The sequence below is a fragment of the Stegastes partitus genome, unplaced genomic scaffold (assembly GCF_000690725.1).
Source record: "Stegastes partitus isolate 25-593 unplaced genomic scaffold, Stegastes_partitus-1.0.2 Scaffold353, whole genome shotgun sequence".
NCBI lineage: Eukaryota > Metazoa > Chordata > Actinopteri > Pomacentridae > Stegastes > Stegastes partitus.
The window spans coordinates 423639-445492 of NW_007578084.1; the positions used below are offsets into that span (position 1 = coordinate 423639).

At 40.4% G+C, this 21854-nt stretch overlaps 1 protein-coding gene across 2 annotated transcripts in view; it reads left to right on the forward strand.

The window, feature by feature from the left end:
- LOC103359087 (BCAR3 adaptor protein, NSP family member) overlaps positions 1-20597 on the forward strand; it is a 51351-nt gene extending 30754 nt beyond the window's left edge. For both annotated transcript variants that reach the window (XM_008284291.1, XM_008284292.1), the window contains 13 exons: positions 6140-6268; positions 7334-7459; positions 8011-8127; positions 8353-8588; positions 9323-9423; positions 9861-9995; positions 10980-11204; positions 11648-12285; positions 14064-14179; positions 15916-16087; positions 16963-17074; positions 18376-18579; positions 18676-20597. In XM_008284291.1, the coding sequence (XP_008282513.1) occupies positions 6140-6268; positions 7334-7459; positions 8011-8127; positions 8353-8588; positions 9323-9423; positions 9861-9995; positions 10980-11204; positions 11648-12285; positions 14064-14179; positions 15916-16087; positions 16963-17074; positions 18376-18579; positions 18676-18854 (2490 nt within the window). In that variant the 3' untranslated portion in view covers positions 18855-20597. The remainder of the gene's footprint in view (positions 1-6139; positions 6269-7333; positions 7460-8010; positions 8128-8352; positions 8589-9322; positions 9424-9860; positions 9996-10979; positions 11205-11647; positions 12286-14063; positions 14180-15915; positions 16088-16962; positions 17075-18375; positions 18580-18675) is intronic.
- Positions 20598-21854: the final 1257 nt, after the last annotated feature.

Here is a 21854-nt window from a genome sequence, read left to right on the forward strand (position 1 = left end):
TTATTACAATCATTTATAGCTTTATTAGATGCACCATGAAATAAAAATGTTAGAATCCTGGATGAGGTTCAAGCTAATTTTTATTCATAGTCCTGTGAACAGGATGGACAGCCTATATAACTGAGTACACCTGCAGCGTTCAGGAAAATGCAATAATTTCCACACTGACAAATATTTATAAAGAAGGAGACTTCAATTATCTGATAGGAAGTGTTTTTTTATTCTTTTTTTTTTTCAAGTATCGATTAGCAAACTAATTCATGTAAGGAAGCAGCTTTCTTTATTAATTCTGACTAATGGAAGTGGTATTCAAGTCTTTCATATATGTAGTAAAGCACCTTATATAAAAACAGGAGCAATGCATCACACTGTTGCTGTCAGGTCAAAGCTGTTTCAGTTTCAATTAGGCTGAAGGGCGACATGCTGAAATGATTCTGCAGAGCTTCACCTAACACTTACCTTCACCCCTGAGTGTGACTCAGTGTGACTCATTTTGAATCAGTCACTATCATGGGATGATGATAGTAAAAGAGAAACCATTTGCTTCCTGTCATAGTGATTACAGGTATTGAGTAGGTGCAGCAGTTCATGTGAAGGAAAGCTCAAAGTCACTGAATCACACTTCATATCTTTCATCTAAGCTGAAGCCATTCGCTCTTGAAGGTGTCTGACTTTATGACTTACACTGGAAGCTATAAACTTGTGCAATCTGTAAGCCCGGAGAAGGGAAAAGGGTGAGGAGGGAAAAGGAAATGAGGAAGTTAGAAAGGCTGGATGCTATAAAGCAAGTCAATTCAGGCCATTTACTGTTACTGCTGTGCTGTGGTCCACATGCGGGCTGCTACGGGATAAATGTAACCGCTCTGAGGATGACATCATGTTGCAGGGTCCTATTAAGGACCAGCCTTTAAAAAAACACTCACATCCACCATATCCTTATCCTCCTATTAATCCTCCTCTTCCTTCTTTCTCTTCTTCCTTTCTTTACTCCTTGTTTTCTCAACCTATTTTCACTTTATCCTCTGTGCTTTTTCACTCCTGTTGTTATTCATCCTGATGTACGTGACCCATCTTTTTCCTCCAGCGTTTGCATCTCTGTTCATCCCTTCATACGTACAGAATGTCCTTTTCACTTTACTGCCATGCGTCCCTCTTCTCAGCCCTCCCACTCTTTCATTCATCAGCCTGTTGGCTGCAGATGTAAAAGCTTTTATCGTGGCTGTTGTAACAAGTGTAACAGTCACAGATGTGAACGTAATCAATAACAAATCCTGATAGGCAGAGATTATTACCAACCAGCTCTTGTGTTTTCAGTTCATCCTGTTCAGGTTGTGCAGTCTAAAATGGTTGTGCAATGCTAGTACAACAGGAAAAGCATGCTGCCAGGCAAAGCGTTATGGGTGTTACATGCTGCTTTTAACACATCACAACACAGAATGAAAAAACAGATGAAAAGCAAAAAGTGAAACCAAATAAAGGTGCTGTGACATCTTCTAATTTCAAACAGTCTGTTTTTCTCCTCCTCTCTGCCTCTTTCTGCCCAAAGTAGTGAAAAATAGAAGGGTGGAAGTTGATCCTGAGCTCCTTCTGCAGCATGTTGTGTCCTCGAGCAGAACACAGAACCCTAATATTCTACTGATGAGGTTAAAGTTTCTGATTTTGAAATTCCTGATTTTATAAAAGGATTAGAAAGGTTGAACCTGTGTTCCCACGCTTCAGAGTGATTTTGTTTACTGCCACAAGGGAGGCATTATTCAAATAGGGTAATATATATCACAAAAACTAGACAGATTTTTTTGGTTTTGGTTTTCTTGTTTATTACATCATCTACCTCAGTATGAAAAATACAAACACATGGTAATGTTTTTATTTGACTTCTGATACACACAAAAAACATTATTCCATTTTCCAGGTTTACCAGATGACACAAAAAACACAAGATTGAAAAGATGCCAGTCCGTTAAAGTAATTAAATTCAGTTTTCTTTTGTTTATATACTGCCAAATCACCTCATAAGTCATTTCATTCCAAATAAGATCCAATAACATTTAAAATTACTGATGGTTTTACTGAAAATTTAATTTTGATTTTTTATCTGTTATTAGAATATTTTTCTTATGTGCTGAATCATTTGTTTAGAAAAGCAGGAAAAAAAATGATGTCAGTATGGCCAACTATGACTCAATGATACTGAACGGAGAACGTGACTCTATACAGTGAAATCAATGTAGCTGCAGAGTACAACTGAAGGACGGTTCAATTCTGCTGCCCCCAGTGCTGCACCAACACACGACAACGGTCAAGCTACACTGGTTGGTGGTTCAAACTACAAACGCAATGCCTGTGATGAGTTTCATTGTTTTCTATGTCGAAGCTGTAACACGATATGTTGATTTCCTGTCATGTATGGAGACATGGAGACTGAGGGCAGAGGGGTCTATTCTAATGACTTTAGAGAGAGAGAGATAGAAAAACAGAAAACATGAAAATGAGAAGTGGAGTAGCCACAGAGTAACACTGAGTGGTGTAAAGATGAAAGGAAGCACACGGTTTTAGTTTCATGGGTGCACTTATTGACATATTTCCAATTTCATACATACGCATGGCTCAGTTGCTCCCTTTCAAATATGTTTGTGTGGTTAATGTCAGCACCACTGGAGCTGTTCGACTGCCTTGAACCCATTCATGCATGCAGGTATGCACCAAAGTGTTCAAGCAGAGATGTCGACATTTAACGTGCACTGTTCTCAGGAAGCTTTGTGGTCTCTGCATTGAAGTAGCTGATTTTAGCAGGACGCAGTTAGAGAACCTGTTGCAAAATTACAATGTAATAGTATCACAGTGGTAGAAACTTACAAATTATGCACTGGATTCAGCAGGGTTGTCCCCCTTTTTGAACTGTTACCGTTTAGCACACAGTGTTGGGCTTTAATATATGTACAGTCGTCCTCAAATGTATTCATACTCTTCCATTAAAGAAAAGGCATAATTCACAATAGTCACTCAAATAACTAGAAACTGAAAGAAGTAATAATAAATAAAAATTTGCTAAATTATAATTTAGTGAAATAAGACATTGCTTTTGAATTGTCGTTGAAAGTAAAATAAAATAAATAAATAAGCAAAAAAACCTGTCCAGGACAAATTAGAGCACTTTGCTGATGAGCAGTGGCCAAAATCTAAATACCTGTCAACAGGCGCAGAAGTCTGATTGAGAGTTACAGAAAACACTTGATTGCAGTGATTGACTCAAAGGGTTGTTCTACAGAATATTAGTTTACGGGTCCCATCATATTTGTTTACTTGTTTGTTTGTTTTTATACATTTCTGTTGAACCACAATTCAAAAGCAGTGTCAGGATTTTCATTAATTTTTTATTTATTATTACTTGTATCATTTTCAACTGATTTCAGTGACGGCTGTTTTTTTTTTTTTCTTCTTCTTCTTCAATGGGAGGGTATGAATAAATTTGAGGACGACTGTATGTATTGTTCACTTTTTAAAAAATGTTGTACCACATATAGTAATTCTCTCTCATCTCCATGTGGCTGTATTATGATTGAACAAGAGACACTAGTGAGTATAATTCTTTTACATGTGGCTGTACTTGAAGTTTTACCATAAAGAGGACAACACATTACGAGGACAGATTTCATATGAGCTGCAGTGAGCGGTTTGATAGGAGGAGAACATGAATACATGAGTTTGGATATTGTGTGTCTGAGCAGGAACTATCTACCGTGATGCCAGATATACAGAAACACTGGATAGGATCACTCATTAACCTTTTTGTTGGCAGAGTACCAATATAAATATAGATCAAAGACCAAATTCAAAGGTGCTGTGTATTGACTATACTTTCCTTTGGCAAAGGGGGAATTACTCCATACAGGCAGTTAAACAATCAGGACTTTCTGACATGGTGGGGCTACAGAACATATTCTTTGCATACATTTTCTTCAAGCTGATGTTTACAGAACACAACAACACAATGATGATCGTAGAATAAGAAAAGGCAATACCAGCTGTTGACTACATTCAGCTGTAGTTCTCAGTAACAGGTTAAGAAGTTGAGCAAGGTGCTTGCGTCACCCCACTGTGTGTGTTTACGTACGTCAGGTGAGGGTGTGTATGGAGGCAGGTCCGGGCAGATGGGTGGTGTCAGGAAGACGACGTCACATAAGGTGGCACAGGGTGAAGCCACGAGCGAAAGCGATAAAGGAGAAAATCAGTGAGGAGGCGGACGGCGACAGAGAGACTGTGTGTGAGCATGTTGTTTGAGAGAGTCTGAAGGAAAATGGCTTGTGTGTGTTTTAAAAGTGAGTTGTTCAATACCAGAGATAGAAAACCACCACGTGCGTGACTTTGTGTGTGTCTGCTGTGAAGTTCGTGTTTGAGGAAGAAAAGAAGAGTTCACGATGCAGAGACCCAGCAGCTGTCATGTAAGTGTGTTTGGGGTGTGTGTGTGTTGTGGTGCAGGTGGTTGTGCTGACTTAACTTCCCGTCTGGATGTGTTACCTGAGCTTTTTGTCCTTCAGTTTTCTGAACTTTCTGGGCTCTGCTGTTGGAATTAAACTTTGCGATCAATTATTTAGATGTGTTGAATTAGATTACACTGTGAGATCTGTTTCTCATCTGGTACCCTGGCTTGGTAATGCCTCATGTTTTGGGTGACCTTCAATCAGTTTGGTTTTATAATTTGGCCCAGAAATCTATTATATGATCTTGAAGCGAAATGCATCAAGCAGGTGATGTTTTGGGCATAACTCACAAAGCTGTTATTTCAGTTTGGTACATGTGCTGTGTTTCATGCTTTGCCTTTGAGTTGCAGCAGTTTCAAAGTTTCCTGCTGTGTGTGGTATAAAAACAAAAAAGATGTTAGAATTATTATTATATTATTTTTGTAGCAGTGGTAGTTATGGTTACAATAGTAGAAGAGGAGCAGCAGTAGGAGCAAAATGGTTGAAATATAATTATGAATGATTACACTGTTTTTGCATCATTGGTAAATACATAACTGAAAAGTGTTTGCAGGAAATTTGTGCATTGTGACTGAATTTTGAGTAATGTATATTTGGCTTTTATACTGTAAATGCTGTACTCTAGTTTGACTACGAGTGCTGCATGAGTGGTTTCCAGCCACACAACAAAATCTAAGGCATCACAAGATGATTAACAAGACAGTCAGGAAGAAAAATGATTTCAATTATACAATACAATTACACATCTTGTTTTATTATTTTTTTTAAATGTTTCACTTTGATCAATGTATTCAGTGATGAGACAAGATGAAGAGTCTCAAGTTACACACTGCATCATTTAAAGCGGTTAAAAGCTAAAAATGTTGGGGTCAATTGTGCGACACAATGAATGGATGAACGAGAATACCAAAGACTTTACTTTGAATCTAGACATCACATCAGTCTTCTGCATCTTCTACATTATCTACTCTTTTTTTTGTTGTACTTTTACCCTTTCTGCTGCGTGCTTTCTTTTTTCCTTTTTAGTCTTGTATCCATTTAGATCCACTGGAGTCAAAGGAAGGAAGGCATCGAGCAGAAATGCATGATAGATGTCTTTGTCTTTGAGCTTTGACCTCATTACTGTTTGTTTTAGGGAATGAGAAACAGAAGGCCCATCCATCCATGATCTATACACCGCTTAATCCTCACTAGGACTGTGGGGGGCTGGAGTCTATCCCAGCTGACTTAGGGTGAAGGCAGGGGACACCCTGGACAGGTCACCAGTCTATCACAGGGCCACACTTAGAGACAGACAACCAAGCACACTCACATTCACACCTACGGACAATTTAGAAACACCAACAAACTTCAACATGTTTTTGGACTGTGTGGGAGGAAGCCAGAGAACCCAGAGAGAACCCACGCTGCACGGGGAGAACACGCAAACTCCACGCAGAAAGATCCCGGGTGTCCTCACTGGGACACAAACTGGCAACCTTCTTGCTGCGAGGCAACGGTGCTAACCATTGATCCACCTTGCAGCCCAGAAACTGAAATGATATTCAGTATTTACAATAAGCTGTCATTAAAGATGTGCTTGGATGGATGACCATGTCACTGTGTTTTTCAGTGATGCCGGACACAGCAATCAATCCTGCCTTCTGTTTTTCTTGCAGTTTTCCAGAGATCAGTTCATCCTGGACTGTCCCTCAGAGAAACTACGCAGAGAACTCGAGGAAGAGCTCAAGATGAACTGCGAGGAGCCCCGAAGCCACGCATGGTACCACGGGGCAATTCCAAGACAGGTAACACACACACACACACCCTCACACACACATGCAAATCTGAGTCATCAGTCCCTCCCTTTTAAAGCCTGGTTAAAAACTTGTTGAACTGGATCACCTATTATTAGACAACCATACTCCACACACAGGGCTCACAGGAAGATTATAGTTTAAATAGTAGCTTCTCAGCAGCAGCGCTGGGGTTGTGACATTAGGTCAGCATATAGAAAGCCCTCTTTCTGTATGGTGCTGTGTGTGTGTGAGAGAGAGAGAGATTGTGTGCTCCCTCTGAAAGCCAGCGCTGAGATGTAATCGCTTTTAATAAGCTGCTTCCTTTGGCTGAACTAAACTACCATTATATACTATACAAACACTAGCTTAATTAAAGCCTGTATGAAGGCTTGTGTGTAAGTGTTTCAGAAAGACAGAGAGAGCAGAGTGCCAGTAAACGTAACTGACATGGAAACAGAGAGAAAAATTCAGCTCGTTTTTAACCTGTCAGATTTGAACGCCATTCATTTCTAAATTAAACATTAAGTCTCTGCTTTTAATCACGTGTTCATTCAATAAGCTGTAATCCATTTGTCGTCATCTGTTGCTGTTTTTTTTTTTTTAAGCCTTTTTTTAGCCTTTATTATAGATAATAGTGGAGAGAGAGAGACAGAAAACGTGGGGAGAAGAGTAGGGAAAGGACATGCAGCAAATGAGCCATGGGTCGGATCAGACTGTGGACGCTGGGGCGGGGATTTTCAGCCCCTGTACATGGGTCGCCTGCTTAACCTGCTGGGCTACCGGGGTGCCCATCTGTTCTTAGATAATGACAGCTGAGTTTTGCATTTAGAGTTGTATGATATTATTGTTGTAGCATAAAACATAAATGTATGTTATTAACTGGTTAAATAGTAACAGATTGAGGGTTTAAATAGCTTCAGGTCTTATGTAACTACGGCCCAGCTGGTACTGAGCTCTTAAAGATGGTAACAGTGCAACAGCCTACCATTATTAGATTTAATGAAATGTTTGTACTGTAAACAACCACTGTGTGTGTGCATGTGTACCCACATGTAACCTTCTGATGTGTTGCAGGTTGCAGAAAACCTGGTGCAGCGTGATGGAGATTTCTTGATCCGCGATTCGCTGTCCAGTCCAGGAAGTTATGTTCTGACCTGCCAATGGCGAAACGCTGCTCAGCACTTTAAAATCAACAAGAAGGTAAACTCATATGCGGTTTAAAACAACTGACTGCTCATAGATATGCCAGTGTTTCTCATCAAAATCGTTCAGTCTTTAAGGTTTACTGTACATCTGCATGTACTGACTCAGTGGGGTGAACTGATGGCCGTTTGGGCTGTGTCTCACTCCCCTCCAGCATAGCAATCCTCTCAGTAATGATTTCTTTATTGCATTAAGCGACCACTACCAGAGAGCACTTATGGACATCCTAATTAAGTCCTTGTCAGTTGTTTAGGCACTGGTTGATTTTACCAAAACATCTTGCCTTGTATGAGATTAGGCAGCTCCCTTTAGTTTTATAGCGGCCAGCACTGACGGTAGCTTACAGATGTCTGTGGCTGCAGGCTGTGGTGGTGTTTCTTCTTAGTGGGATCCAGCCAGACAAAGCCTAAATTTGAAGAACACAGTAAAAAGTAAATGCAAACTGTAAAATGGCAGATCCGTTGTCATTACGGTGAGTGCAGCACCTGATACAACTATAGCGGCACTGAAATAACAACCAGCAAATAACTTCTTTTCTTCTTTTTCAGGTGGTGATGCTGAATGAAGCTTACTCCAGAGTTGAGTACCGGCTCGAAAGAGAAGGATTTGACAGTGTTCCTGCACTCATTAGATACTATGTTGGCAACAGAAAACCTGTCTCACAGGTGGGTTTGAGGATTTTTTTTCCTAATCGTTCTTTGAAGCAAGGGCAGGCTGTGCTAATCGATACTGTGCAAGTAGTGTGTGTCAAACACACCAAAAACATCCCAAAATTATACTTCAGCCAAATGATAAATACAAATTTTGACCACATTTCTGACAGTAATCAGTGCATTAAAGAACACATGTTGTCAGTTTATCTGAACTCTTCTTCTATCTGCACATTGAAGGTGGTGGGGGCCATCATCTTCCAGCCAATCAACAGGGGGCTGCCGCTGCGCTGCCTGGAAGAAAAGTACGGACTGTCGAGCAATCATCGAGAGGTTGGGCTGATGGCGCAGGAGAGGCGGAGTCAGAAACGTCTCAGCCTCAACATCACCAACGGACACACACACGACAATACACACACCGTGCACGACAGCACACACTCCCAGGACAACGGCTTGGTCCGAGGCAACCAGCTCAGGTTGGTACACTGAAAACCTCCGTGGCTCTAATGATGTGTGTTTGTCGGATTTGATTAATACTGTGTTAAAGACAGTTGTACGTTTTAGCTCCAGGCAATGCAGGCCTGTTACCGAACTGCACACCAAATAACAAGCTGTCTGCTAAATTTAAATAATGGAGACCTACATTCACTCAGTCATTCTCTCTCTTTGTTTCTCTTCCTCTCTCACACATTTAAATCAACCCTTTAAAATCCCTCCACACTTTCAAGCTTTTACCTCACAGCCCCGAGCTGTTTACATTCATCATTCTGACCGAAGGTTGTATATACAGCGAGTTCCATATGTATCAGGAGTCCTCTATAAATAAAGAGAGAGTGTATGACTTTTCTTCTGAGTGGAACAGAAGTGTGCAATTTCACACTGCATTTGAACACATTAAACATAACGAATGGGGCCCATATCTGTCTGGGAGAAGACAGAGCAGGAGGGAGGAAAAAATAAATACATGGTCCAGAGTAGAACAGAACTAAGAGGCAGAAAAACAGGGGGAAATATGAAAGAGAAAAAGCTTTGTAAGAAAAATAAAAGCAGAAGGAATAAAGAGGGGTAGTGTTAATGTCTTGGTTTTTCTTTTCTATTTGTACATTTTATTCCTATATTTGAAATAGATTAGATTTATTTCTCCTTACACCTCTCCTCTGTTCATATCTAGCTGTGATCATTGATGTTTTCACCATCCTCTGTCTCTCAGGTTGAAGGATCGCTGTGGAAGCCAACCAGCAAGTCTCAATCAAGTTCAAGAAAGGCGACGCCCGCTCAAGGCGCACCAGTCAGAGAGTTTCCTACCTCTAGGTATGTAAAAGATTCTAAAAATTTTGTATGCTTTTTATGAGATCATCTGACAGCTGCTGACTTTGTTATCTGACCACATGTGTAAGGAATTAGATTTAAACTTTAAATCTTTCTCAAGCTCTTTAGTGTGAGCTGGTTTGTAATCACTCCACTGTATGATGGCAGGCCTCCCCCACCTTTAAATATGTGATTATCCGTAACTGGTGCAAAAACCTTCATGTAGATGTTTGATGACGCGTCAATGAATCTAAGTTGCTTGAAGAATGCCGAAGCCTTTATTCACTCTTTATTGCGCTGTAAAGGATTTTTACCAATTAGTCTCACAAATGTAAGATCTAAAAAACGTTACTTTTTATCTCTGATTTGCTTTCTTCCCTACCTCATCTTTTCCTTTTTGGATCTCTTTGTTTCTTTCTTCCTTGTCCCCTCCTCTCCAGGATCCAAACCGCAGCCCCAGCAGTCCCCTGAAGCGCTCCTCCCCAGCCCCAGCCCGAAGTCTCCAGTGTTTCGGACGGGAAGCGAGCCAGTGCTGAGCCCCTCTTTCCCACGGAGATCAGTCGAACCTCTAGCAGGTAAGCAGACAGTTTGGAGGACAAGAACCAGCACTGTAGTCACCTATTTATTAACCTGCTCATTAAATAATCAAAAAAAAAACCCCACCTAAAGATCATCACACATGTACTGGGTTACTCAGCGACTGCATTGTTTGTCTGTTCTTCAGGAACTGCTGTAGAATATCTTGTGGCTGAGGGTGATCGCTTAGGGTGACTGAATTTAAACTCTAAAGTCGATAAATAAATTAAAATGTAAAGAACAGGTGCAGAAAATATATAGAAAAGGACACATGAGATACAAAAGTAGAAAGACAAATAGGAAAACCAAGAGAAAACAAGAGTAATGAGTAAAAACAAATTACACGTGTAAATTAATGAAAATATTAACTATAGTGGAGGAAATGTGCAGTGAATGGTTTTCCGTGCAGCTCTATTTGAATCCCTCCAGCATCTGTTAGCTGATCTAAAACAGAACACACACATTGCAGCTTTTAGGATTATTACCCATGGATGAAATAAAGTAGCCTTGTTCCAGACCTCTGCATTGCCGCACACATCTCTGATTCATTCAATTCGTTTAGAAATAAATGAAGTGAAACAAAATGGCAATTGAGTCTGATTATAAGGCTAAAAATAAAGCTGCTCTGCACGCCAAGGGCCAATAAAATCCCCTGTGGGAGATTTAAAATTAATCAGTCGCTGTCTCTCCTAAGTGTGTAGGTGTAAGCACTCTCCTTATTTGCTCCTGCCATTCCTTGAATGCAAATAGGAAATTAAATGTACATCTGTTCCCCTGTGGATGATTTATTATTAGATAGTAAATAAGAGACAGACTGAGCTGTGCACTGTTCACTCTTTCAGAATTTACATGATATTGTCTTCAATACAACAAAACCTAATTTTCAATCAAATTTCACGGGGTTGCCACATTGAAGGATTAAATACATATGTACCTTTTCAAACATAATGTGTGTAGCTTCCATGACTTCTGTGTTCCTCCAGGCCAGGCGATCCGAGGCTCTGACAGCCAGCTCTGTCCTAAACCGCCTCCCAAACCCAGCAAAGTGCCGCTGGCTCGACTGGCTCGCTCCCCCTGCCTTCAGCCCTTGGTTCCCCTCTCCAGCTCCTCCAGCCTCACAGACTCCTCCACCACCTCCCCCAGCCTCGCTACACCTCCTCTAGACTCCACATGTCTGGACACTGCTGGTTCTTCATGGAGGAGTGGAGGTAACTGCTTTTTTGTTTTTATCTTGGAAAACCCCCCCACAGTTTGTAATGAAAGGTCCAGACATGAATTTGAAATTGCACTAAGGAGGAGGCTGAATGTTTTCTCACTCATCTTCTGATGAAATAAAGACACGATTATACCTCAAGGTCCCTGAGACAGTTGCTGCTTCTCATTAGTTGGCCAGAGTGTTTCAGTTTGACTGCAATGGATACTAAGTTTAAAAAAAGGTTCATGTAAAGTATTATGTGTTTTACCTTTAGACCTTAATCCTTCTGAGATGTCACAAGTTTATGCCTTTTATTTTTATGTGCCATAGGTTCGCTGTATTTTATTAGATATGTAACATCTGTCCAGGAACTGCAGATGGCACATTTGCAGTAATATTTATGGAAGGTTTTTAAATATGCTAATAAACAAAGATGGATGTGATTGTTATCCACAGCTGCCACAGGTCCTCCAGTTCCTCCAGTGAAGCCTCCAAAGTTCCAACATCAGCTCCTCCCTGCAGACTCCCACAGCTCCTCCACTTCTGTAGTTTCACCTGCTGATAGTGTTCAGTATCCTGATTCAGAGGTGATAGTCGGACGGACTGAACGGCTGCAGCCGAGCCCTGCAGACCTGAGGTCCTGCAGCCCACTGGAGTGGCAGCAGTCAAGCTCTCCACACCTCATCACAGACCACAACAATGACCTGCAGCTGCCGCTCTGCAGCTACGTGGAGAGGCTGAAGAGAGAGGGGGAGAGAGGGGGAGAGGAGGACAGGGAGGAGAATGACGAGGGAGGACGGAGAGGGCTGGACAGAAGCTCCTACCATCACGCTATTGCAGCCTTAGAAAACACCAGCGAGGAGGAGGAAGAGGACGCAGGGAGGGAGGAGGAGAGCAGCGAACTAAAGAGCTGCAGTTTTCAACGGCCGATTATCGAGACAGAAACGACCTTCAGGCCGGCAGAGTTCGGATCTCGACTTCTGCCACCAGAAAACAAACCACTGGAGATGGTGGTTCTGAAGAAAGCAAAGGAGCTGCTGCTCAGCCACAATCACCACAGTATCGCCAGACACCTGCTGATGGCCGACTGCCAGGTACACTCACACTCACATGTTCTCATCTCTTTAGAGGACATCAGGCTCATTCAGGATGAATTATGGCAGACAAGAGCATTCAGCAGCTGCAGAAAGTCAGGCGGTTTCCAGCTGCTTTCAGTTTGTCAGAAAAACACAAAAACACACATCCTGGTCGATCAGATCCTGATTTAACGAAACATCTCACATACCAGCTTGTACACAGTCTCCATGAGTTCTAATTATGACAAGAAGGCCTACTGAAAAACTACATCAACCTCTGTTTTCCTCATGTAAATCCACATCATGTCAGTTTATATATTGATCAGCAGAGCAAAGTGTGATGTCCCCGCTGAGACATCCTTCTCAAACTACATAAATAAACTCAAAACATTAGTCAACAGTCTAATCGGTAGAAAGAAGTGCAAGATCTCATTACTTTAAAAATGCCTTGTAGATGCTTTAGATTTTAGAATCCTTACATCCCTCTTAGCAGAGGTTTAGATGTTTTTTTAGATGTTTAGTTGTGAGTCGGTGGAGATCAACTGTAGCACCAGGTTCCAAAAAACTGCAGCTGCCTTGATCTCCTCAGGTTATTGTTGCTGACATGTGCAGGATGATGAGCAGGTTGGAGGACAGAAATCTGACTGGCATTCATAGTACGGTGATTGTTGATTGTGTTGTTGTTGCTCATCACAAATGGGCCTTTTTATATTAACTTTCCTGGAGGCTTATGTTAACCTTAACCTCAGTCTAAACTTAATTTTAAACCAAGTTCTCACCTTGTGATTTACCTGTGATTTATGTGACGTGGGCTTGTGTTTTAGTCCCTAAATATTCAGCAGGTACCCACAATATGACTGTGTATACGCATGAATGTCTCCACAACATTAGAAGGACACACACACCAGTTTTCATTCTGTGCTGTTATCTTATGGTATTTTTAACGTCTCTATTAAAGCACATCATCACACAAAGTACACATCATTTTAGTTGATCTGTTATTTATTGAAAAAATAAAACATTTTATTAATAAAGCATATTTGATATTATTGTATTTTTAAGTGCTTTTTTAAAAATCCACAAATTTTGATTTTATACCATCAATACAAGTTGAAATCTAATTTTAAATAACCAATGGTACCATGAATTAAGGACATTTTAATTTTAAAAATAAATTTCCCAAAGCAAACACTGTAGCATGACCTTTTATACTTTATATTTTTTCTGAGGTGCTTTTGTGCATAATTAATGTCTCGTTAGCATCTTGACCTCCCAAAATCTGTTCAGTTTGTATTTCTGGATGTTTAGCTTCATCAGTTAAGATACAAAAGATACATAAAACCTTCAAACATGCAAAAGTAAACGCTTTAATGAGGATCTCTTGAATGAGCACATAAGGACCCTCTGGTGGTCAAACTATATGAAAGACTCTTAAACACATTGTGACATTTCTGAAATGAAACTTGGTTTTTTCATCTTTCCATTGTAAATCTATAACAGTCAGCCTTATTCACCCGTTATTTAATTATGTACACATGTGCGTCAAATGTGGATGTAAACGTGTTTACTGCTGCTGTTGCATTCACATCCTGTGTGTGTGCGGGTGAGCGTGCTCCACTGAGAATTCGATTTACGTCCTGCACCTGATGTTGCTGCTGCAGTCAAATGATCCTCATAACAAAGCGAAACAACGAAACTAAATATTACACCTAAAGGACACACCAGATAGAAAAATGACATAAAATGTCAGTGAAAGCTGTTCACCAGACCCTTGTAAAACGTCTCTGGCCCTCCAGGTTGCGAGGATACTGGGAGTGACTCCAGAGCTTAAAGGTCAGATGGGCGTGTCGTCTGGTCTGGAGCTGGTGACGCTGCCGCACGGTCGACAGCTGAGGCTGGACCTGATGGAAAGGTACGCACAGTGACGGGATGAATCAGAACTTCTTTGTTACATCCACTAATGTACAATGTTTGAGTTTCCACTAAAAGCTCATTTAAACACTCAGTAAACATGTAAAGAAATAGTTAGAAAAGCCTGTTGCCTGTCTTGAAGGGAGTTTGATGAGAATCTCATTTCCTCTGCCACGTTTTTAATACACAGTATGAAGTGTATGTCAGCAGGCTGGAAAACACCACCTAACAAGTACGATGTCAGGGAAGTGTTCCAGCACATAAATCGTCATGAAAGAAAAACTGTAGCATGTGAGTGGTTGTGCACAAATTAAATAGTGTTCTGTTGGAGCCTTGTTCCTGTAAAGGGAGTTTTTTTTTTGCTTTTTTTTCCCCCCCATTGTTGATAAAGAGCTGCTCAAAGGGAACTGATGGATTTGTCAGGTTTCTCCCTTTAATATAATATTATAAGGTCTTGAGTCCTGTGATAGACTGGCGACCTGTCCAGGGTGTCTCCTGCTTTCGCCCTAAGTCAGCTGGGATAGACTCCAGCCCCCTTGCAACCCTAGGGAGGATTAAGCGGTGTATAGATGATGGATGGATGGATATAAGGTCTTGAGATTATGCTGAGACTTGGTGCTATATAAGTGAAGCCAAATTGAATTGATTGTTTACAGTTTTATTACCTTCAGACAGAGGCAGGCCAGCTGTTACCTTTGTTTACATTCATTATGCTAAGCTAACTATGTATCACACAGACATGAGAGCTGTATCAGTCTAATGTAACTCTTGGCAAGAGGCTATTTCCACAAACGCCCAAAAACTATTGTAATAATACGTAAAATTTGGCACTTTACTGTTTTTTTGGGGGGAAAAAAACCAAAAACAAAACTTTATGCATTAACACAAAAGAGCAAAACTTACCAATAGATTTACCCTCATAAATGAGGCAAAAAATACAAAGTGAAAATCAGAATAATTTTAAATGTGAAGCTGTTGCTACTGTACATCAGCTGCTGCCTCTCATCAGTGTGGTAGATGTAGAGGACAGGTGACAGGATCATGCACTGAGGTAGAGAAAAGAGTAAAGAGTTCTATTTTAAATGAGAAGTGCAGTGTTGTCACACCACTCTTTCAAGAATCCCAGCTTACTGACAGGGTTCAGTTTCTATGGCGATGCGAAAACCTGTTTGAGTTAAATCCAGTCTAGGAGTCAGAACCCACTGAGGTGTCCCAAGATCAGGCTGAGGGGTTGATGATTAAGGAGGAATAAATGGTCGGACTGAGAGTTACAGAAAACACTTGATTGCAGTGATTGGCTCAAGGGGTTGTTCAACAAAATGTTAGTTTATGGGTCCCATCATGCTTCTGTGCTTGTTTTTTGTTGTTGTTGTTTTTTTATAAATATTTCTATTGAACCACAATTCAAAAGCAATGTCATGATGTTCATTAAATTTTTATTTCTTATTACTTTTGTCAATTTCAACTTATTTCAGTGACCGCTGTTTTTTTCCTTCTTTAGTGGGAGGGTATGAATAAATGTGTGGACGACTATAGGCACTGGTTGACTGCACTGTCCTGTCTAGTAAACATAGTGTACATGTTGGCTGTACTGTCACTTATACTCATAGTCACGTCTGTGGTCAAACGACCAGAGCAGCACTGAACAGTCAGAATAGAAGCTGAGAGAGCGACGGTAAAACACACACGGTTGCTTTTGGGTGGTGCTGATAATCCACCTCTCCCTTCGTCTCCCAGGCACCACACCATGGCGATAGGCGTTGCTGTGGATATTCTGGGATGTACGGGCAGCGTGGAGGAGCGGGCGTCCACTCTGAATCGCATCATCCTGGTTGCGATGGAGCTGAAGGACACAGTGGGAGACCTGTTCGCTTTCACTGCTCTGATGAAAGCTCTGGACCTGCCGCAGGTAACAGAGATATGCAAACCGCAGTAGCATCATAAGACAGAAATATCAGAATCAGAAAAAAACTTTTTTTATCCATGAGGGGATTAGGTGGAGGCTGCAAGGTGGAGCAGTGGTTGCCTCACAGCAAGGTTGCCGGTTCGCGTCCCAGTGAGGACACTTGGGAATTTTTCTGCGTGGAGTTTGCATGTTCTCCCCGTGCAGCATGGGTTCTCTCCGGATTCTCTGGCTTCCTCCCACACAGTCCAAAAACATGTTGAGGTTAATTGGTGATTCTAAATTGTCCGTAGGTGTGAATGTGAGTGTGCTTGGTTGTCTGTCTCTAAGTGTGGCCCTGTGATAGACTGGCGACCTGTCCAGGGTGTCTCCTGCCTTCGCCCTAAGTCAGCTGGGATAGGGCCCCCTGTGACCCTAGTGAGGATTAAGCGGTGTATAGATAATAGATGGATGGGATTAGGTGGGCAAAAGAGCGACAGATTAAAAATGAGCAAGAGAAAGAAAAACAACACAAGAAAGGAAAAAAAAAACACAGAAAAATGTGAGTGGGTATACGCAGCAGATTATGTACAGCAATAAATTAAAAATTCTAAATTAAAAATACATTAAAAAATAATTTTAAAAAATATGTCAGACTGAATTAAACTCACCTTTAGCATAAAATAACTCCTGCTTTAAAGTTATACTGATATAGTCAGTAATAAATCATTTATTATCAAAAGTGTAAAAACTAAATCTTCCTAGAAATGTTTCTTCTGAATTCTCTATGAAATCTCATTGTTTTAAACGTGCTGCTACATTATATAAGTGTGTGTGTGTGTGTGTGTGGTTCAACGGTATTGGGAGACACTTTGAGTTGACGCCTGTTGTTGATTTTGCAGATCAGCCGTTTGGAGGAAACATGGACGACTCTACGGAGGAACTTCACCCAGACGGCCATCAACTACGAGAAAGTACTGAAACCTTTCTACAAGAATCTGTATGAAGGCTCAGGTAAGAAGAGCAGCACCACACTGATCCTCATGTCACAGCACTATAACAGATTGATCCAAGCTGCATGGATGATTGTTAAATAGCAAATATACAGACACGGAGGTTCCTCATCAGGCTGTGAGTTAGTAGTAGTGATATGTGGATCGATAATGAAATATTGATACTTCCGATACCAGATCTTTATGCTGCAAAATCGATTCTCAAATCAAAACATCGATACTTTTGATACCTCAGTCATTTGAGGAAAGTAACTGAACAATTGAGATCTTGACTAAATTACTCGTGGTTGGTGGGAACTACTTTTTCTTCCGCCTGGGTAAGTACATAATGCAGCGGCAGACGTCTCTGGAGGAGTCCTTGGGTGCTGCAGGCAGCACTATCCAGGTATAGAGGGAGGACATGTGGAGCTTTGTTGTTCAAATGAATAAATATGATTATGAAATAAGTAACGAAATGAATACAAATAGCTGCACGAGTTCAGCCATGAGTAATAATATGTGTATCACTGAGATGATCTCATAGAAAAAGAAATCTAGATGTATTCAGGTAAGGTTTCCTAAAGAATTGATCATTTCAAGTGGATTACTTACACTAGGTGTCAATTGTGATTAAACAGCCATGGTGATCTTAAAAAAATATGTACTAGAAAAGATGGATAAAAAATAACATTTTATCCATAGAACATATCTGTTATTATTTACAATCAGTCTCATTTGTTTTAACTGTTAAATGAATATTTTAAAATGTAGATATTGACAAACTTGTGCAATTATTGTGGCATTTATTACATATATGTCCTTTGTTTGGAAAGGAAATCAGTGGTATCGAACATCACTAGTTAGTAGAAAAACCAGACGAGTGTGTTGCTTATGGATGTTCTGACGGACAAAACCGACACGGTATCACATTTAACTGGTGACAATACTTGATTGTTCCAAACATGTTGAAAACAGGAGGAGAATTTTTTTTTTTTTTAAATTAACACTGTATTTTGCTGCTGCTTTTTTCATGTGGAACTCTTATGATTCAAATAAATAAATAAACTAGTGGAACTGTAATTAAAAAATGAATTGTAAAGTCTTTAAAGTTTTATGTTAGATTTTTTTATTTTTTTTTTAAGATTTAATGTTTATTTCCTAAATTTCAAGCTACAATAATGTGTTAACTCTAACATTCCTGAACTGTTGGTGTTGTCAAAGATAGAAGAAGAAATTTAAAAAAGTGTTTTTCTTTTTCCTTCCTCAGTTATTAGTCTGTCTGCTCAGCTAATTGAAGTCTCCCCTCTCCTCTCTCTCCTGCAGCCTCCTCTCCAGCAGTGGTCTGCGTCCCCCTCCTGCTGCCCCTCCTCACCTTGATGGAGCGTCCGTCAATCACACCTGAGGGGGCGGAGCTCTGGGAGACCAGCGACCAGGGCTGCGACATCATGCTGCGCCACCTGGAGGCCGCACGCAGCGTCGCGCACAACGCACAGAGCTACACCGACCACGCACAGGCCATCTTACAAGGTAAAGACAACAACATTCACATCTAAACAAGAGCCAGAGACGTCACAGCTTCCTAACACGTGTGTGTGTGTGTGTGTGTGTGTGTTTGGTCTTCAGGGTTTCAGTGCGACGACGACCTGCTCGAAGTGTTCAAGACGGACTTTCAGCTGCGGCTTCTGTGGGGAAGCCGCGGCGCTGCGGTCAACCAATCAGATCGCTACAACAAATTCAACCTCATTCTCACTGCGTTGTCACGGAAACTGGAGCCCCCACCTAAAACACAAACCTTAATCTGACTCTATCAAAGCAAACACTCATGTCGAACAAAGCAGAAAGAAACATCAGGTGGATCAGGAAGCTGCTGTGAATTAAAGGAGAGTGATCAGGATACATTTCAACATCAAGCACATCATCCGCTGCAGCAGGAGTCACTGAAGGCACCACGAGTGAACCAACAAAACACTCCAAAACTGGGACAGCGACATTCACTGCTGCAGACTGGGAAGGCTCCCAGCAGCACCGCGGGGAAAAGTTCGACTTCATGTAAATGTCCTCTGACACAACGCGAGCTACAGCCTCATCACAGTCTGCTCGTTTTCATCAGTTAATATGTCACTGCATCTGTTGCAAGAGAAATCAGCTTAGCTCGAGTCCCGGCTCAGTCTCAGCTCAGTTCTGTTCATGAAGCCAAATATCACAGCGTCAGCACACAGATGACAGCATACAACCACTGTCTGGTCTAGGACTGAGAACAGAAGGAAGAAAAAAATAAGGCAGGAACCTGATGACCAGACATGCAGAAGATATCGTCTGCACAGAGAAGACATCAGAGCAGAGTGTCAGGACGGACAGTCAGGATGACAAGATCACAGATAAACTGTTTCACTGTCAAGTTAAACAATGAGAACCTTCAGAAACAACACACATCAACACTGAGAAGGCAGCCAGACAAAACATGTCAACACTGTGTTCTTTTTTTATTTTATTATACACTATTTTCTGCACCACAGCGCTGGTATCCTCCTCATACACCACCGATGTTACACATGTAGGCACAGGGGATGTACGCCACGACTCAGTCTGATGGTTGTGTTGAACTTGGTGATGATATTGGATGATTCAGGTTTAAAGGTTTTAATGAGTCTGATTCACATTGTGTGAAGTCTGCTCTACAATAACTAAGGTAACGTTTGCTGTTTTACTGTGACAAATGTGCTCATTGTTTTGTTTTACTCGAAGGCTTACGTTGCTGAGATCAGATAAGTATAAAAATGGAAAAATAACGGTTTGAATGCAGCCTGACCTGAACTAAACTAGCCTCTCCTGTTAAAGTGCAGTGAGAGGTATTTGTGTTGGAGCAGAGCTGGCAGCAGAGACCTAAAGGGAAACGTTGCTGCTGCTGACTTTCTTTTCTAGTTTATCGACAATTCTTTTGACAAGGCAAAAGGAGAAAAACAGTAAATAGCTCTCCGTCTACTGACTACTACAGTAGGAGTCAAGTATCAGAGTGTTGTTTTAAAGACGTCGGCATACCCTGATTCCTCTTTCCTCAGAATTAATGTATTTAACGTTATATTGAATTATCGAGCTACTTGACGTTGGACACAAAAGCACGTGTTCAGGTTGTTGCTGGATCATCAAGCAGCAAAAAAAGTCAAACAGTTCAGATAAACAACTATATAAATACTTTTTTAAATATTAGCAGCAGGGCTTTTTTTTTTTCTTTAAATCAGCAGGTGACACATAAAATCCACGCTAAATACTATTTTACTACATTTTCACCGGAGCGGAAAATCTGATCCAAACCTTCTGTGTGTGAACACGTAGCAACAAGTGTCTGTAGAGAAACACCAAATCACTGAAATATGTTAACACCAGACTAAAGCTGTACATATTGGAAGCATGTTGATAATAGACTGTACATACTTTCTGTAGAAGACTGTAAAAAAAACAAACAAAAAAAAGATGTTGGAGAATTTTATTATGTTTATATTATTATGAACTACTGTGGTAAGATTTAATAAATATGATATATGATCTGAGGGTGTCGACTGGCTTTTTAACTCACCGGATGTGTTGCAGAGTCAGAAGGTTACGAATTCACAAGTATGAAGTCAAAGTTTCATTCTAGAAGTAGTGAAAAAGTGTATATAGTGCCGGAAACCCTAAAGACAAACACAAAAGTTGAATTTGTTTGTTTTTTTACGATTATTGGAAGAAAAAATTAAATGGAATCAACAGATACAACATTTTCCTACCTGCCGACAGGTGTTACAAAAGCACTTGACATGCTCCGTGATTATTACAACCTCTACTAACTCAGAATTTGTAATTTTTTTGCATTTTTAAGCCATGCTGCATTTAATATTTTCAATACAGTATGTTTTGTTTTTCTCTCAGTCTCTTCCTATCTGTTTTGTTTGAACGCTGCCTGCAGTTCAGCCGAATAAGCAGAATTTTTTGCCACGTCACTGTTACTGAGTCACTAACGGCTCATCAGTCGGGCCAGGAAACACAGAACCTTCTGTTCTTTGCACTTTTTGGGGGGTGGATTTTCCAAAGAGACTGCAGGATAAAGTGATTCTTTTGACAATATATGCTGATTTTAAGCATATTTGGGTGATTTTTCCATCACACATACAGTTGTCCTCTAATGTATTCATACCCTCCCATTAAAGAAGGAAAAAAACAAACAGCTGTCACTGAAATAAGTTAAAATTAACAAAAGTAATAATAAATGAAAATGTAATGAAAATCATGACATTGTTTGTGAATTGTGGTTCAACAGAAATATTATCTTTAATTTGTAAAATTATATTTAATTTGTCCGGGAATTTATTTTTTTTTTAATTATTCTTTTCAACCACAATTCAAAAGCAATGTCTTATTACACAAAATTAGAATTTAGGAAATTTTTTATTTATTATTACTTATTTCAGTTTTTAGTTATTTGAGTGACTACTATGAATTTTGCCTTTTCTTTAATGGAAGGGTATGAATACATTTGAGGACGACTATGTTTGTGGACTGTTGGGAAGCTGGAAATCTCAGAATTCTTTGTTCTTCCAATTTCCGGCTCTGGCAAATGGTGTAATTTTGGTGATTATTATTTTCTTTTTAAAGAATGCATGCCTTTCAGAACGGCCGGTGGGTTTCGGTGTGCAGAGAGTGAACTGTTCATACAGTCAGTGCGTACAAGGATCATCTGACTTGTGCCGGTGCTTCGTGTTTCTCAGAAGCCAAAGTGTTAATTTCACACAAACTGTTGCCTCAGAGGTCATATCTGAACATAAACT